At 41.7% G+C, this 16,862-nt stretch overlaps 1 protein-coding gene across 10 annotated transcripts in view; it reads left to right on the top strand.

Annotated features, from left to right (window-relative positions):
- Nucleotides 1-1,869: 1,869 nt before the first annotated feature.
- The window catches only part of stxbp5l (syntaxin binding protein 5L), a 125,135-nt gene continuing 110,142 nt past the window's right edge, over nucleotides 1,870-16,862 (top strand). For all 10 annotated transcript variants that reach the window (XM_076746275.1, XM_076746272.1, XM_076746270.1 and 7 more), the window contains exon 1: nucleotides 1,870-2,882. In XM_076746275.1, the coding sequence (XP_076602390.1) occupies nucleotides 2,715-2,882 (168 nt within the window). In that variant the 5' untranslated portion in view covers nucleotides 1,870-2,714. The remainder of the gene's footprint in view (nucleotides 2,883-16,862) is intronic.

The following is a 16,862-nucleotide window of genomic DNA, read 5'->3' as shown; positions in this document are numbered from 1 at the left end:
GTGGGAATCTATCCATCAGCACACTGAAATGACCACAGTTTAAAGCTGAGCAAAGGGAACCTCTTTTGTGAAAGTAACCTAATTTGCCGTACTTAAGCAGAGAGATTAAAGCCCCCCCTCCCCCCCACCTTGCGTAAGCACTGACAATTCATATTGTTTTTTATATTTTATGTTTTGGAAAGGTTTGGAAGGTAGAATCACTTAACAAATGATGAAAGGAAGATCTGAGTGCTGAGACTATACACTCAAAAGGATCTTGAAGCCAGCTCTTCTGCAGAGGGTGCAGTCTTGTCAGCACTCGTAACACAAACCACAGAGTGTAGTCTTTTTATCTCCTAATCTGAGACCGGAGAATAGGACAGACCGACCATGTGTGCTGTGCTCTGACTCCATAACATCAAGTATTGCCAGGGGGCAGAGGCTGGTGATGTAAGTTCTTATGCAATATCACTGGTCCTGAACATTCAAACGAGGTAATTATGGTTTATTATTTCTTTTTGTTGTAAATGCTTAGAATATCTTGTCTTTCATTGTACTATTTTTTTCTTTTTAATTGTGATATTTTGGAGTCTGACATTTTTCCAGCATAAAGCGTGGGCTCATTAATGGCGGAGCTGTGCACAGTCAGCTTTATTTATTTGTTTATTTGAAAATTATATCATTTTCATCTGCGTTACAGCTGCCTCCAGGCGCTGCTCTGGTAAGTCTTAGCACTGGCAGATTCTGGGATGCCCTGGCATCCAATCAAAAATGTGAGAATTGATCGAATTCACATTATACCTTTCACAACATCCATGTTTGTGTAGGAGTTTGATTTTCTGACAACATAGTGCTGCATTAATGCTTTTTAGTGGCCGACTGTCTCAGCTGCCAAAGAACTTGTTTTTAAAACAGCCCATATTGGCAACTGCAGTGCAAGTCAACACTATTTAACTTTGACAATAATTAAAGTTAGAAATTGGTAGTGAAAAAACTTCATTTTGATGGAGCACCTATCAAGATATTCAAGTATCATCTAAAAGATTTTCATAATAGCCTGACCTGAATAAAAATCAGCAGCTGCCTGGTATGTAGGAAAGTAATCTAAACACTTACGACAGGCATTGGAAAAAAAACTTGTGGTAATGTAAAGTATATGTTCTTGGTGATTAATGGACTACAACATGCAAAACCATCTATTAGTCAGTTGTATATTGTAGAACTACTCAGAATGCATGAAATGTCTGAAACCATCAATATTAGCAGGACATTTTCAAAACCACACCAGGCTCAGTCTCATGATCGTTCATCAGGATTCTTTGTCCTGAGTAATATGTGTCACCACCTTAACCAAAGACCAGTGGTGTGAGGGGTTAATAGCTGTGGTAAATTCAGAGGCCTTAATGTGCAAAGCCTTCTAAGATCAGAGAAGCTGGAAGCAGCAGGATGTGGAGCATCTACATCTTGTTTTTTTGTTTGTTTAAAGGAATAGTTCTGATATTTGCTGGTGTCAGTGCACCAAGATCATCTAACTCTACATATCCTGTTGGCAGGAAATAAACAGCTGCAAATGGAGTCAGTTACAAAAAACACAACACAGCATTCATAAAGAGCTTCAACAATCCCCACAGCCGGAGGCAACATATTAGATGTTTCAGTGCTTGAGTCTCCTCTCAGACTTCTGTTTACCATTATTAGTTTCCACAGAATTATGGGAGGAGGACTGATGAATTGATTTTTATTTCATTTTGGGTGAGCTTTTCCCCTGTTGCCGTTTCCCAGGTTCCTTTCCTTCATCATTCAGTAGATTTGATTTCGAGCATTCGCCCAATCGCTGGTGAGGGAGAGCGGGGAGGAGAGAGAGGCGGGGGGCGGGGGGCGGGGCTGGCTGGTTATGGTTTTTCAGCACCGCGGACAGCTCCCGTCTCCGGTCTCTGGACTGCAGGGAAGCGACGCTGAAGCACAGCTGGACCACATTAAAAAAAAAAAAAGAAAAGAAAAGAAAAGAAAAGCGACTCACATCATCCACAGGTTAACCTCCAGTTCACACGACCACCGCACCGCATCTTCTCTCCCCATTTCTTCTCCTCGATGCTTGAGTTGCCTCGTTTTCCGGCCTGACTGTGGAGTCAAACCGCGTTTAACTCCGTTGCCTCTGCGTCTTCAGCCCCCCTCCTTCTCTTCCTGTTACTGGCAACCACAGTGCTGTGAAAGTGCTTTTTTTAGGTGGGGGGGAGCGGATTGACCTGCTCGAAGTTGTTTGTGATCACTCCTGTATGACACGTCTGTTCCTTGATTATGTTGAGGAGTGGGATTTTTCTCCAAGCCCGGGAGTGGATGTTACTTTAGGATGCAGAGGGAGGATGAAGTTGAGTAGTTCTCAGCAGCCGTCGGTGCATGCTCTGATATGAGATAGGCGACCTGCATCTGCAACATTGGCTGTAATCCTCAGATCAGAGTGGCTCAGACGCATTCATTTTTTTGTGGACAGCAGCCAGGGAGCAAGATGAGGTGCCTCTGTGACTTTTTAAATTGCACCTAAGAGAGAGAAAGAGAGAGCGGGTCTTTTGCTCTGTTACTGCTGCAGGAAGCGACGATTTCTTTCTTTGGCCGCCTGAACGAGTTGGGATCTTGCATCCGAGAGGAGACCGAGAACTCTGGGAAAACAAAGAAAGCAGAGTGGTCTTCATCCTCTCCATCCCTAACCTGAAAATACACCAAAAACACGAAAGAAAATGAAGAAGTTTCGGAAGGTGTTGGACGGCTTGACTACCTCCTCTCCGGGAGGGACTATCGGATCCCCATCGTGCGGCAGCGCGGCCGGGACTCCCACCGCGGCGCCAACCCCCAAGGAAATCGACGTCCAGGAGACGCTGGTGTCGGAAAACTTTCAGCTGTGTAAGGTGGGTAGATGAGCAGGTTTGTTCAAATCTAGGCCGCCAACGTCCGACTAAGGACCAGGGTCCACAGTCAGTCCACAGTCAGCACGGCACACTTTGGATTCTGGCTTCTTCACATCCTCATTCACATATATGATGCTTGTAGACAAAACCTACGTGCGATGATGTAGGCATTGAAGAAGCGGAGAGGGGTCGCAAAAGGTGAATTTGGAGTGAGTTGAGCTGCTGCGCTAGATGTGTTGGCCTGTCTGTTCTGTTTGTGTTGAAAGTTCAGCACCGCGGGCAGCTCCTCGTTTCCAATTCTCCCTGGAGTGGAGGTAATTTTAGACGGAACATCAGAGAGACGCGTTCAAAGCATCGCCAGACAAAAGCCTTAGTGGCTTTTTGTTTTAGGGCCTTAGCTGCAAAGAATTGCGGTTACTCCATTAGTCACCCATTGTTCATCTACATAAAGCTTAGCCCCCGCGGACACGTGTGCACGGCGAGCGAAGCTGGCGTGTGTGTGTGTGTGTGTGTGTGTGTGTGTGTGTGTGTGTGTGTGTGTGTGTGCGCGCGTGCAGTTTTGGGTACACTCCAGTTCCCACCAGTATGTGTAGTATATGCGCCCCGTCATCAGCATGCTGCACAGGCTGCAGCAGCCTACACACATGTGATATAAACAATCCAAAGAAAGTCGATGAATAGCAGCCTCCCTGTTGCATCAGCAAGCAGGCACGAATGGTGTAGGAGCGATGACATAACTGGTGTCCCTCCCTTGCATAAAAAAAGTGCACAGCAAGCCAGCGGAAGGACCCTGCAGTACTGTCCTAGCTGATGTGTTTTTCACAGAGAAGGAGGGAGAATGAGGGAGGGATGTAGATGGTTGGGGGGGAGGGTGGAGGGGGGGTGGGGGTATTTATAGCAGCCTCTGCCGCCCATTGCAGCCCTTTTCTGGATGCATTTTTGGAGTTGACTGCAGCAATTATTCCTCACCCTTAAAGAAACGGGGTGAATTTTGGATACAGCCGTGAATAATTCATTGGGAACCCAAGAGAAAGCGAGTTGTTTGCAGAGCTATATTATTATTGGGCAGAGTGACACTGGTTTGGGGGGGGGGTGTTTTTTTTCTTTCCCAGGCACTCGGGGAGGAGGGAGGTTGATTCGCAAGCTGTAAAGGATGCTGCAGAGCACCCTGGGCAAGCTGGCTGGCAGGCAGGCAGGCAGGCAGACAGACAGGGAGGAGAAAGTGCTGGAAAAGAACAGCCTGATCGCCTGGTCCCATGCAGGAAGCTGCTCCTCCTTCAGCAAGTGGCTTAATGCAGGGCTGTTATTGAGGACACTGAATCAACGGAGCCCCTCATGAAAAAGTCATGAGTGTACAAATACGCTCTCCATTCCCACCACCATCACGTTTGTCCAGTGTTTTTATTTAAGTCTGTGCAGGTGCAGGTTGTATGTCTGTGTGTGAGAGACATGCAGAGAGGGAGAGGGAGGCAGGAAGAGCCAGTATGGTTACAGCAGTTATGTTGTCAGTTTCTAAAGCAGACAGGGTTCAAGGTGGGATGGGGAGGTTTTACATGTGTTTGCTCCCCATTGTCTATTTTAACCATAACGTCCATCACATGCCTATTATCTATTACTAAAGATATGTTTTGGACATTAATCTCCATGACAACCTCATGGTTGACACTCAGACTGACCCCCGGTAGAGCTTTAGAAGCATGTTAAAGGTATGAAAGGCTATCTGAAAGTAAAATAAAGTCAGTATTTTAATGGATGGAAGATTAAGTGCACAAAAGAAGTTGTCCTTGTTATTTTCCTTCTCATCGTCTAAGGAGGATGTGCTTCCTCATGTGGGTTGAGACATATGGAACAATGTAATGTCTGCCCTGACCTTTCTCTTCATTCTTTTAAGAAACAAATTACGAGCCTACCATACGTCGCAGAAACTGGTTTATGTAAATGTCAAAGGATTGAATTAAAGTGGACGAGCGTGTTTCTTCAATGTAAATCAAACACACATTGCTCCCAAACTGGCTTGCTAATAACACATGAATGCATTTTTCATTTGATGTGAGCACAGGGAGAATCATATCCCCTAAATTTTTCATTTCCAGTCATTGCCCCAAATATTCTTCGACTGTATCTTCACTTTCTAACAAGGATATAAATCCGTGAGCTGGTGCAGTATGTGTGGGAGGGTTTGGCATCTTGGCTAACTTCTCAAAGTTAGTCATGACTTCTGTCCTCACTGTGCAGTGTGGGAAGATGCAACGACTCATTTTTGTTTGGATTATACACTATCTTGGTGTGCGTATAGTGAAAAGTGCTGTAGCACCTGGTAGCAGAGGTGCTAAAACAAGGTTCTGGTGAAATCTTGCTCAGACTGATGGAGTAAAGGAGGGAACTGGGAGGTACCCAGGTGGCTGGCAGCCTCATTGAATCTATAGGTTCATTTCAGTTTAGAGCAAAATGAGCTCATTTTGTGCAGGAGAGAGGAAGTCATAGACACAGACAGAGAGGGAGGGAGGGAGAGATTGAATTACATTGTGTTTTGTTGGTTAGTAATTAAATAAACTGAACTGAATGATGAAAGAAGATGGTACTTATGAGAATGATAAATCATTTTACTTCAAAAGAAACCACAAGAAACACTCTTGTGACCAAACACAAGCCACTTCACCAATGACATTACTTGTATTATTTTATGATTTATGTAGATATTTATTTGTGTCAAAACAAAGAAAAGCTCTCTCTATATGTTGGTGCAGCTCTCTCCCTCGGTCGTTACACCCCCGACCGTGTCAGTGTTGTGTTGATGTTATGATGTAATGGAAATCAAAAGCAGGACTGAATGAAGGCAGGAGGCTAAATGGTTGAAGCCAAGCAGGCTGTATGTATTCAAATGCTTACATTCCCCACAAAACACGACAGCTTTCAGTCTATCACCCAACAGATTCTACAGTGCCAAGAACTTTTTTTTTTTTTTTACCAAAATAGCCCATAATTCTTTGACTGAGCTTTGAATAATGGTGAAATGCTTTCTTGTCAAATGTGAATAGGTGATCTAAAGCACTTTACTTCTGGCTACAAAGGGGAAAATGTCCTCTCCAGTAGTTTAGCAAAACTGTTGCTGTGAACAAGAAGCGACACTCACAATGGGGACACAATCATTTACATTGGATGACTAAACAGTAGAGAAATGTTGCACAAACCAACAAATCTCCAGCTCTGGTGCAACATGCTGGTGACAGATCAGGATCTGGTGTAAACAGCTTGAATCATGGATCCGTTCTCTCATGTGTGACTGTTACAAGCTACTGCTGATGGTGGTGTAATGATGCATGCTTCATTCCAAAGGACCCTCATTTGAGTGCTGTCCATGTGACCAGGTATATCCCTTCATCCCCGCTGTATATTCCCAGCATGCAACATGACAGCACTGTCTCCAGATGTCTTACGAGCGGAGCACTTTTGAAAGGAGATGGAACACAAAGTTTGTAGGATGAATGCTCTGCTAAGCACTCTGCAGACCTTAGTCAGCAACTGGCTGAGACGCTTCAGATAATTTAAGGTTTTTCTCCCGGTAATATCGATTCGTGCAGGGAGGAGACAAAATAATACAGTAGCTTCACTGTACAATTAGGGCTGATCTTTATTGCTCTTTATGTGGTTTCACTGATAGCTCAGTTTTCATTCAGGTTGTCCTTTATTTTCATCATATGAAAAATCCTGTGGCAAGAGCAGGCTAGAAGAGTCAAATGAGGGATATATTCAAAAGAGCCACAGAACATGGAGCCTTAAAAATGACCAGGGAATGAAAGAAAATCTGACACCCTGTCAGAATATTTAAATTATAAGCTTTGCAAAGGTAGTAGGGCTATAGCACTGACATATGAAAAAGCTGTATACATCCTGTGTATGTGAAAAAACGAAGCTATTCACAGTTGGAAACCCACTAAAAGCCAGATGTTGGATGCTAATCATTGGCAGCTTCTGTCATAATGGCTTTCATTTGCATTCTGGGAAGTCTTTACCTCAGTTGACTTCATTCATATTCTATGTGACATTTCTTTTTTTTTCTTTTTTTTTTTACCCCATCACCTCTCTAGTGGAGAACTGACTGTAGAATTTCAATCAATGAAAAGTGATGATTTCCATATTAAGTCCTACTTGTCACTGTGAAGAACATGGTTCTAACCCCATTAATTGGAATTTCTGAACACTCTCTTAGTCACAGACAAATGTAAGCTGACGTGAAAAAATAAAATGTCCAAATGTGGCCTTAGCCTGACAGATGAGCACATACTTTAACACTGTTTGGCTTAATTTGATGCAGACATGGTACTAACTTTGCCAAGATCCTTCAGCAGTCAGGTGTGCGATCTCTGACCGGACCTTTGCAGCACTGTGATTAGATGAGCCAGAGGTAACCTGGCCCGCATTAGACACTACTGGGGCAGAAACACAAAGGGCAAATCAATTGTCACATCAGCAGAGTCACACAGCCGCTCACGTCTGCACTCTGTGCTCACATTTGTTTTCCATTTTTTAAATGTGGCAACTAAATGAAATGCATGCATATTTATGTTTCCTTGAGAGAAGTGTCATTACTGCCAGGAGAAGTCACTTGCGAAGGAGAAGTCACAGGAAAACATGAACATAAGTTGTTGTAATTGTTTGGAGAAATGAAAATGTTGGTTTACTGGTGGTCTCAGATCACTTCAGTTGAAAATTCATATCTGAACTCAATTAGGTTTTAAGTGTTTTTAATATTTTTGGATCTGGAGCTTGAAAGTGTACGACTGGGACGTCTTGACCCCATTCACATTTCTAACTCCTTTACTCAATGATTAATCTCAAAGGGAATGTATGATTACCCATAACACCAGCACAATTACATTTCAAATTAGATTCCTTTGTAAAAACGTTCTTTCTTTCTGTGTTCACCAAATTAGACGGCCAGATAAAACCACATTCATAGAGGAATTCAGTTGCTTTGTGTCACATTTTGCAGCCAGTAGTTTTGATTCTGTAAAGCTAACTCTTTTGTGCGTAACAATCAATGAAACTCTGACACTGGGTTGTTATTGACAGCGTGTATTTAGTGATGGCAATATCATTCAGGTGATCAACTTTGGCTAGTCATTGTTGTTAATGAGATATTTCTAAATAATGCACTTATTTTTGAATGGAAGCTTATTTATTTGACCAATTATGAGTCTGATTTTTCTGAGTAGAATTTGATTTTTTTCATGTTAGCGTCTTAGATAATTTGTCTTGTTAATTCATGTTACTCCACCTTCAGAGAGCTAACCCCTAGCTAATGGTTTTAGTGTAATTAGTCACTTGGTCAGGGACGTACATTTTGTGGAAGAAAACATTTTTTGTTAAACTCATGGTTTAAATTAGGAGTTTACAAGTTTTCCCTGCCCTGTCTCTTTCCTCTAACACTGTGATACATGGGCTTGTAAAGATGACATCACCTCACTCCCTCACCAGAGACCCTGTGAGATTTCCATGGTGTGATGATTCAGTGGGTTGACTTCCAGCTAGTCTCACATTACCATGTGTCAACTGCCTGTCAGAAGCCACAGTGTGGGATCAATTAAGGAGGAGTTGATGTCAGACTGAGAAGAGAAGATGGGGAAAAGGCAATAGGAGAGGAGAGATATTTGGTAAACTGTATACAATAGAGACAGAGGAGCACAGATTTTAAGGAGTGTGTGTGTGTGTGTGTGTGTGTGTGTGTGTGTGTGTGTGTGTGTGTGTGTGTGCGCGCGCGTGTTCAGTATACAGCATCCATCCCAAAAGCGTTTTATGCTCGAGGTGTCATGTGCCTTACTCCCTATTTTCTAGAAATTATATGATCTTCTATAAAAGAAATGACATGAACGCCAGCGGATCATGTGACCAAACATCATGTTGTGATGGATGTCACCGGCTGTGCAGCATGAAAGCATCACTGAAGAGTTCTAAAGGACATTAGAGCTCACCGAGAATCTGCACAACATGAAAACGCTGTACAGACGCTAACTATTGTGTCAAATTGTACGCTATTTTTTTTCTGTGTGTGTTTGAGAAAGAGAAGAAGCCGCCTCTTGATTTTGTGTGGGCTTTCAAAATGCTTTGTCCATTCTGTCTGTAGGTGACGGCAGACTGCCTGCCTCACCTCATGCTGTGCGAGTATAATGGAGTGAGCTTTTCCACCAGTCCTTCATTTCACATCAATTTTACATCACTTCACTCCCATGCAGTCTGTTTTCATTTGGAGGAGCTTGATCAGCCACTGCATTAATTCTTCTTTTGTGTGATGTGTGGTTTCTTGAGAGAACAGAATCCTACTCAAATTAAGTTCAACAGCAAAAAAAATCAAACTTGTTTTTTCTTTTTATCTTTACCATTCAAGGTATCTACTTTAGGCAACTTTCAAGGCCCCATCCACAAAGCATTTTTTGTTTGTTTTCCACACTATCTTTGCTTGCGTTTGTGTGGCGACTTCAGTGTTCAAGCCTGGGGAGAAAAAAGACTGTGGAAATCAATCGTCTTCAATCCACTGCTGACCCACACCAATAATTCTGTACTGACTGCTCACAAAAGGCAATAAATGCTTAAAAATGACAGAGAAATCCGGCAAATTGTCTCCATGAGTAAAACGCACCAAGTGAGGAAAAAAGGTTCAGACTACACACAGACTCTTTGTGTCTGTTAAGACGGTCACTGTGTCAGATTATAGAGTCGTGAATTCTTGCCACGATTTAACTGAGGGACATGACAGGCTACAGGTTGTCCCCAACCTATCATAACTTCCCATTTTTCATGACCTGCAACAAGAATGTCAACAAACAGTGGAAGCGGAGTGTGACCTTTCCTCTGTTTCACCGTTCCACATTGCATTGCCGCCATCATTCGTCTTTGCTTTGCCACATTTACCGCCGTGTGCAGAGGAGCGCTCTGTGCTCTGGTCAGCATCACATGTGGAATTTGTCATGCTAGGTGCGCATATTAATCCCCGACACCCTATTTCTGTCGGGTGGAGCTATTATTGGCCTTAACCTGGTTTTATCATCTTCTGTTGTTCCTTCATCCTTTAACTTCTGTCCATGTGTCATGTGGCCACTTGCAGAGACGCATCTGTTTTAGTAATGCGCACTTCTATTGCCCCTTCTGTGTACTTTACTTTGGGAGAAAATCTGAGCAAAAACAACGCAAGCTCGATGTTTCAGTGCATGAGACTGCGAGTTGGAATATTATTATGGAAATGATCCACATGAAGCCGCAGTGCTACAAAGCTTTAAACCAACATACAATTTCTTCCTGGCCTCCCTGAGTGGTTAGTGGATCCCTCCACTCTTAAGTGCTACTCTCAAGCACTTGACAAACCTCATCTACTGGATGTTTCTCTAAAGGTATCTAAGAGTTTAGATTTTTTAATAGAAACACAGCTTGATGGAGGATTCAAGGTTCCTTTATGGCATTTTTTTTTTTTTCGAAATTCAGTCAAAAAGTGTGTACAGGATGAAGAAGAGACAGTATATTCAGGAAGGAATTCATTTCTAGTGTTTCAGCATTACATTTGCACATCTTCAGTGATTGTTAGTGTATTTCAATATAGTAATCAAATATAGCATTGTAATGTGTTCACAGATGGAGACAGTGCTTATGATTGGCATTAAATAGCTGCTATAATGTACAGTCTGATAACTGTGAATCATCTCATTTTGCAGGAACACATTCTGCCTTGTGGAATATGAGATAGCAAAGTTCATAGACAGGCTTCCTCTATGAAGCTCATTGTCATTTGTAACATTTTTTTTTTTTAATTTTCCCATTTTCTTAGAGATTAAAAGTAATTAGAAAGCTCATAATTTTCTAATTACAGCTGTACATCCCTTGTGTAGATTGGGTAAATTATTGCAAATTCATTACGGCATATATATGGGATGAAATTCATATCTTAATCAGAATATTGCATTAGTGTCATTATTACAATTAACTCCTTGTATTATTTTCTTTCACTCAATGATGGAATGATGACGCAAATGCCACACATATCAAGAACTCTTCCTGTAATCATAAAGAGGAACGTATATGGCTGTTCTTAGCTTTCTTGTCTCCTTCAATAAACCACAAAAATCCAGTTTCAGTATATCATATATCAAGAACTAATCCTTAAGGCCGCTCTGAACCTCCTCTGAAGTCAAATGTTGAGTTATTCAACAAATGATTTAACACAGATTCAGCATTTAGTGTGTGAAGTTTTGCTTAACTAATGAAAAAAAATGCATTTTAACTCATTTGTGGATTCAGTATCATACTGTAGCCTGCATCAGACTACAGTGCCAGCATAGTGTGCAAGCTATAGTCACTTAAGCTAACCACATTAGCTTGCAGTCTGATAACTACAAAGTCCATAAAAGTGCAACTATTCGACCAATTAAAAAAAAAGAAAACATCCAGAAATACACCCAAAAACAACAAACCTTTATCTTGAAAACCCACCATGTGTGACCATGTGCGTTCCTCTCAGTGATCATTAGGGGCTAGAGAGACAGGCTACATTGTCGTGGGTAGTAACACGTGACTTCTTTGTCCATTCCTGTTTTTTCTATCAAGCCTAAGGCATGATGCTGATGCCATGAGTGATTCACTGACATGCTTGCTGTGGTTAAAAGGTTAAACCACATATACAGTACATTCACACATAGCTGGTTTCTAACCCCACAACTGCATCAAAGCACAACATAACAATCACAACATTCACCTCCTCCACACACACACACATACATACACACACACACACACACAAACAGATGATTACTTCGGACTTATATAATAGAAATCATGTATATGTGGCTGTTAGGCCCACGCTGTATTCTGAAGAGACACACACTTAACATTCACCACATTTGACCCTGAAAAGATCTGCGTTAAATGCTGTTGAATACAACTGTGTGCTTCACCTATCTGTGCAGAGCTTTCATGTTTCTAATTGCATCTCTGTGGTCATGTATACATTTATATGGTTATGTTATGTATATCTTAACCATGTATACAACATGTCCTCATACCTGAACGACTGAATAGGTCGATAGGCGTACTGGACCTTTGTGGTCATGTGGTTAATGCCGTGAAATGGTGTTTAGGTTTCGGCAACAAAACTACTTTCAGGAAAACTAGGTTTAGGAAGAGATCATGGTTGGGGTTTAAAATGTTACTGCTGCATACTTAATGACTTATATGTTACGTGTAGTTTAGATCAAGTCAACGCTGACATGTGCAGACTTTTCTTGCTGTTTATACTACAATACCTGACATCCTCCTTCAGGAGGATCCTGATCCTCCTTCCAAGGTAAGACACTAAGAAAATACTAAGTACATGAGTGTTATCAGCAAAAAAGTATTATCAGCAAAGTATAAGCACCACTGCCTATAAGGCCATTTTTCTGGTGAGAATAGGCTGGTCACGAATGTGCAAATATATTAGGCTGATGTGTAGTATGTGAGATGAGCTGTGGACAGATACACACGTGGGCACATGAGCACACGCACACACAAACATGACCAAACACATGATCCCCTCCAGGCTTACGCCTAGCGGAGATAATCATGCAGTATACTTTGATGCAATGTAAATGCATAAATGCTCACAGACACAGCAAACATATACATACAAGTGTCCGTCCCCGCTTCCTCTGGCCACACACACGTAACACTGTGTAGTCTGCAGCTCTCACACAAATGAGCCCACTACAGTCAGCAGGGAGGGAAGCTTATCCAGGCTCATTCACTCGTTTTTATACTTCTGAGCTCTCACACTGCATTCTCACCCTGTTCGCATTCGTGTGGTATTCTCTGCGTGAGTGTGTGTTTGTGTGCGCGTGTGTGTGCATTCATGTGTCGTGCAGCAAGTGCATGGAGGAAGGGCTTATTAGATCAGCCTCAGCCTCAGTGATGAATGAAAGTGCCCTCATCCTTTGGCTTTCAGCATGATAAAGAATCACACCCTGGAAACCTTGAATCACTTTATTGAAAAGACACTGGAAAAACACTCATGATAGTTTTTAATATCAAAGATCATCCTTAGGCCCGCCTGCTACAGCGCACCCTGCATTCGTTATCAAATGTTTTTGTTTTCTCTCTCAAATTTTGGTGCCATGCAATCATTCCTGTGGTGGTTCAGATCACCTCTCAGTGTGTGGGTGTTTTTCTGTCAATGAAGCAAGTTCCTGTTGCTGACACATTTTTATTCTACCAGTGGTGCTCACTGCTCTTTAAACTGTTTAGTATGTTTAAGGCAAACACGTGCTGAATAGCCCGTTACTGATGAGTATTCTCACGGAAAAAATAAACAAAATTCTGGGTGTAGCACAGCAAAATCTGTCTAGGTAGTGGCACCAGCTTGTGATTTGGTCTGACTGCAGAGCTGGATGGTTGTCAGTAATTACAATAAAAAAAAAGTTTTGTACTAAAAATCAATTAAATTCAATTTTACATTTAACTGAGGTTGGTGATCTAAATTTGCATCATGAGCAAAACAGAAAATAGCTCTTGCTGGTTAAAATAAAAGCTTAAAGCTGCTCCACTTGTATGATGAGCACACAGAGAACTATTATCTGCAGCTCTGCAGATAGTTTTAGGGACTTTCAGCTCTCTGTTTTGTTTGTTGCATATGTGTTTCAAGTTCATTTCAGTGGCTACATTTCCAGTTGGAGCAGGTTCATTCATAAGCCTGCTGCACGATCAAAGACATGACAGTTGGATGAACTCTAGGTGTTTAAAAGAGCAACAAAAGACTGTAGTTGTTCAAAGCAGGCTTTAGAAGTCGTACTCCTTGTTTTCTTTACTCCTGCAGGTTTGGATATTGTACATATATTAGTTGCATGGTATTTCTTATGCCAAAAAAAAAAGCCCTTGACCAGAGGTAGACCTGATGGATATCTGAACAATAATGGGATGAATGGGAGCATGCTGTGTTGTGTAACCACTGTGTGTTTCAACTCTTGTTTCACATTGAGAAACCCTTGATCTCCTTTCCACTCCTCCTTAAAACGTCTTCTCTCCTGCCCACGTTCAGATTAGCCTCTTTTTATTTATTTATTTATTTATTTATTTATTTTTTTTATTTTGGGCTGCTTCTGACTAGATCAAAGGAATTTCAGAGCAACCTCAAAATATCTCCCTTCAAACACTGGTAGGGGAAGCCTTGTGTATCTTTGTTTGTTTGAGGGGCGCCCTGACTCTGTAAAGTCTCTGTAAATTGGAAGAGATGTAACATGATGGGGATACTCTACTTTTCTCTTCACTACTGTCTCCCATGTTGACATGTAGCCTGAAGGGACAGGTGCTACAACACTTGGGTGATTTGTATGCACACAGGTTACAATTATTATTGTTAAGCCTGTCACTTTAAGACAGAATTGCATTGTGGCCGTTTGGCTACGCTAGCGAGTTTGTACCGCCATGAACGTGTAGAGCCTGACATACGTCCATGATGGCCAACAGGTGCCTGAGTCGAAGGTGGAGTTTATCAAGCGGCACGCCTTTTATACAGGCAAACTGGCGCGTGCGTCCCCCTTTAGTACGTTATTGTGGCTGGCGCGTGGACCTGGCTCGACGCTCCAACTGCCGAGAGACGTGGGAAAGACTCACGCACTGGTGATAGATATCGTGTTTGCTGCCACCAACAGAAAAGAAATGCTTTGTTGGTGGACAAATAATTCTCTCCGCTTCTTCAGAAATGGACTGGAGAGTAAAGTTAGCTAAACGTTTGTTACCAGCCAAGAGTTAGCTAGCTCACGGTTAGCTTAACCCGGCGGTTGGAAGCTAAGCCCCTAGCTAAAGGACTGACCGGCTGACCTCTGCAAACAGTTTTAAAGGTTAGTGATCCCATTTCAGCATCACTAGAAGATTAAACGATATGCCCCTTGCTTGCTTTTAGACGTGTGGTGATTTTCAGCCAATAGCCATTTTTGAAAGCGACCCTGAAGCTAACGTATGTTATCAATAAACGTTAAGACTGTTAGCTCTTTTAATAGTTGGACACGCCAGCTGTTAATTTTAAGGAAAGTAAATTCTGGACAATTGTGCCTCTGTCCATCTCACTGAAATTTAAAATCGTAGCTTTTATTGACAAGGGACCAATAATGTGGTTGGGTGCTCATAGTAGAGACTTAGTTTATATTCTAAGCTAACCTGAAGCAATCTCTGCTTTATGTGTACTGAATCTGGCACGTATCTTTCAACGATCACAAAACCACTGTTTAATTTATGTTGAGATCAAAAATATTTTTTCTGTTTTTATGGTGAATATGTACAAGTATGTCTTCCATTTACAGTACATTTCCATTTCCATTTTTGCTTTTTTCTGCCATCCATGCACATACTACACTCACTGTGCATTATTTACAACTTGTCAGTGCTCTTGCCTCAGATTGCACATTATAAGTGGCCTCTTCATCCATTCCTCCATTTATTCTTGCTCTGTGTGCTCAGTGCTTCCCTCGTGATTTTGTTGTGCAGATTAATGTATCAAAACACCATCAAGGTCAGGCTGTAGTCTGCTCAGGGCATTACCAATGTATTCTCGCTCAACGGTATCTACTGAGGTCCAGCAGTGATGCTAAAAAAACATAGTATGTACCGTATGTTTCTTTAGGTCGTCTTCAAGTGACATCTAGATTTAGCTACCAGGTGAACAATCATCCTTTACTATATAGTAAGGGGCTACTGAGGTACGTCTCTTGTCCATATCGATGTTTAAATTCAATTGTATGTTTATATTGAGGTTACAGCTAGAGGTGGTGTTGCACTGGACTACATTATATTGAGAGGTGTTTGGATTTTTTGTCCTTCCAATTTACATACATGAAGGAGGCAGAATATTAGAAACACCTCTACTAATATAGCTCTCATTGCTTTTGTCTCGACACTGCATTTCCTGGCAATCATTTGTCAGTCATTGTGTGAATACGATGACATCTTTTCAGTCGTACATTCTGTTGTGAAGTCTGAATCTGTTTACCCGCTCTGTTCAGTAAACATGACTTTGTGTATAATCTGCTGTTGTTGCCACCAAAAACATACTAATACTAGTCAGAATTTTCTGGGGATCAGGGGTTTTATTGTTTCTCTAGTAGAGTCACAGCATTGTTCTTGTTGAACCAGTACAATACACGGTCCATCCTTGATTGTGCAGTGGTGTTAAAAAAGTAGTTTGTTTTCGCAATAAATAGTTCGTACAAAATACAAACATGGCTTTCAGAGAGCCAACAAGTTGTATTTTTGCCAAGTTACTCTTGAAATTATTGTTAATTAGCTTCAGTTAATATAATCCCACCTGATCACATTTATAATTTCTAATTGGCAGCTGCCTTAACATTTTGCACACTAGTCTTTGCTAATAAAGCAGAGAGATGGAGTATTCAAAAACAGATTTGTTAGCCTCAGAGCTTAGCAAATAGGTGTATTTGACAGAGCTTACAAGTCATTTTTCACATTCATACACTCTTAGGCACCCTTTGTGAGAATAATGCACAGGCTTTAGAGGGCTTATACACAGTCCTATATGGTAACAGCAAATATGAACGATTCCATGATCTTCAATAAGCTGCCACACAAAAGTGCTAAATTAGAATTAACTTTTGCGCCTTTATATCAGTGTATATGTTACGGATAATTACTGTAATCAAACACAGATATATTTGAGAATTTAATGTCGTATTTCATTGTGTTGATCCATGTTTGGAGATATAGCTGCTCAATGCACGATTTGCTGGCAGTGGTAGACATGGGTGCTGCTTGCTATTTATAGAACCAGGGGTCTAGACCAGCTCTGCAGCGGAGTGCTGTGTGGAGAGAGAAAGAGAGGATGGTGGGTGCAGCATGAGGTGGTATTAGTCTTTGGGGGCTGGAGATGTCTGTGTGGGGTTATCTGATTGAACATCAGGCTTGTGTGCATAAAGGTTGTGTATATGTGGAGGAGAGAAAACAACACAACAGAGG

Source organism: Chaetodon auriga, chromosome 13 (assembly GCF_051107435.1).
Source record: "Chaetodon auriga isolate fChaAug3 chromosome 13, fChaAug3.hap1, whole genome shotgun sequence".
Classification (NCBI taxonomy): domain Eukaryota; kingdom Metazoa; phylum Chordata; class Actinopteri; order Chaetodontiformes; family Chaetodontidae; genus Chaetodon; species Chaetodon auriga.
Note: the sequence above shows the minus strand (reverse complement) of the source record. Positions and strands in the feature narration are given on the sequence as shown.